The sequence below is a fragment of the Grammomys surdaster genome, unplaced genomic scaffold, assembly GCF_004785775.1.
Source record: "Grammomys surdaster isolate TR1022 unplaced genomic scaffold, NIH_TR_1.0 204, whole genome shotgun sequence".
Classification (NCBI taxonomy): Eukaryota; Metazoa; Chordata; class Mammalia; order Rodentia; family Muridae; genus Grammomys; species Grammomys surdaster.
This window is the reverse complement of record NW_021604649.1, coordinates 1,315,099-1,316,496: the sequence shown is the minus strand read 5'-3', so window position 1 is coordinate 1,316,496 and position 1,398 is coordinate 1,315,099. Positions and strand designations below refer to the sequence as shown.

The window sequence follows — 1,398 nt, the reverse complement described above, 5'->3', positions numbered from 1 at the left end:
TCCCCCTCCTGAGATCTCCAGCCCACCCGCTGTGTGTGTGTGAGACCCAGCGAGCCCCCGAGCCCCAGAGGGGGGGGGGGGGGTCACATCAGACTCGGGAGACCTATCTCATGAGTCTAGGAAGAAAAGCCTGGAGGCATCTTCTGATCCTAGGCAGGCAGGGTGTGTAGGGAATTAGGTGGGTGGGTTGGAGATCTGAGGAGGGGGAATCTGGGGATGCTTGCACCTTGAGGGGACACTGGGCCTTTAAGGGAACTCTTGGGGGTAGCAGGGATTAACTAGTATACTGAAGGTGAAATTGGGGATTCAAGGTTGTTGGGGGGGGAAGATTTCATGTGAGAGAAGCAGGGTCCCTGGACACATGGCGAAAGAAGTTTGTCACTTAGTGTTACTAGGGGACAGTATGGTGAGCTTCAAACAAATAAATAAATCTGTTGAGTGCTCAGGGGCGTCCAGGTCTATTGCTGTTAAATGACTACCTTCGGGGACTTTACGGGGTAAGGCAGCGGGCAGTGCATACACTCGCGGCGGTAGGGGGTTCCAGGAGAGGAGGAGACTGTCGGCCACCCCTGAACTAGTGACCAGGGATCTCTGGATATCTGGAGGGGCATTTCTAGGTCTTTGGACTTAGAAATCGCTCAGGTCGAGACTCCACTGCTCTGGGTCCAAGATGACTTGTCTCCTTCTCCTGGGCAGGAGGTGGTTTACAGGGGTCCGGGAGCCCCCGAGCTCGGCAGCTCCTGGAGCGGCTGGATGCGCGCCCCCTGGCGGCACGAGCCGCAGCGGACTTGTCAGCGCTAGTACGAAAGGCGGGCGACACATTGCGCCTGCGCCACAAGGAGGGTAGGTACAAGGACTTGGTAGGGCGGGGCAGGAGGGGTAGGGCTTCTAGCTAGCCCAAGAACTGTTAGTGTGATTCCACCGAGAGGGGTGCGAGCGAGACCTTGTGAACTAGAGTGTATTCCTTTAGGGTTATTGCGATAGACGAGTTTCAAAAGATTTGTGGAAAGTGCTGGGCTGGATTAAGGTCTTGGCATTCCAATCTTGAACACTGGGCAGCTGTAACCACCGGCAACACATAAACAAACCTGAGTGTAGGAGGGGGCCTAATTGGGAAGAAAAGTCAGCAGGAGTGGAAGCAGGTTAAAAGTACATAATGAGGCCGGGGGGGGGAGCGCCCGCCCTTTTTTTTTTTTTTGGTTTTTCGAGACAGGGTTATCTCTGTGTAGCCCTGGCTGTCCTGGAACTCTGTAGACCAGGATGGCCTCGAACTCTTGAACTCAGAAATCCGCCTGCCTCTGCCTCTCAAGTGCTGGGATTAAAGGCGTGCACTGAGCCGGGCGGTGGTGGCGCACGCCTTTAATCCCAGCACTTGAGAGGCAGAGGCAGGCGGATTTC

The 1,398-nt window shown here is 55.5% G+C and overlaps 1 protein-coding gene across 1 annotated transcript in view; it reads left to right on the top strand.

The window, feature by feature from the left end:
• Magix (MAGI family member, X-linked) overlaps positions 1-1,398 on the top strand; it is a 7,270-nt gene that overhangs the window by 451 nt on the left and 5,421 nt on the right. Inside the window, exon 2 of the mRNA XM_028770848.1 lies at positions 697-843. Within this exon, the coding sequence (XP_028626681.1) occupies positions 697-843 (147 nt within the window). The remainder of the gene's footprint in view (positions 1-696; positions 844-1,398) is intronic.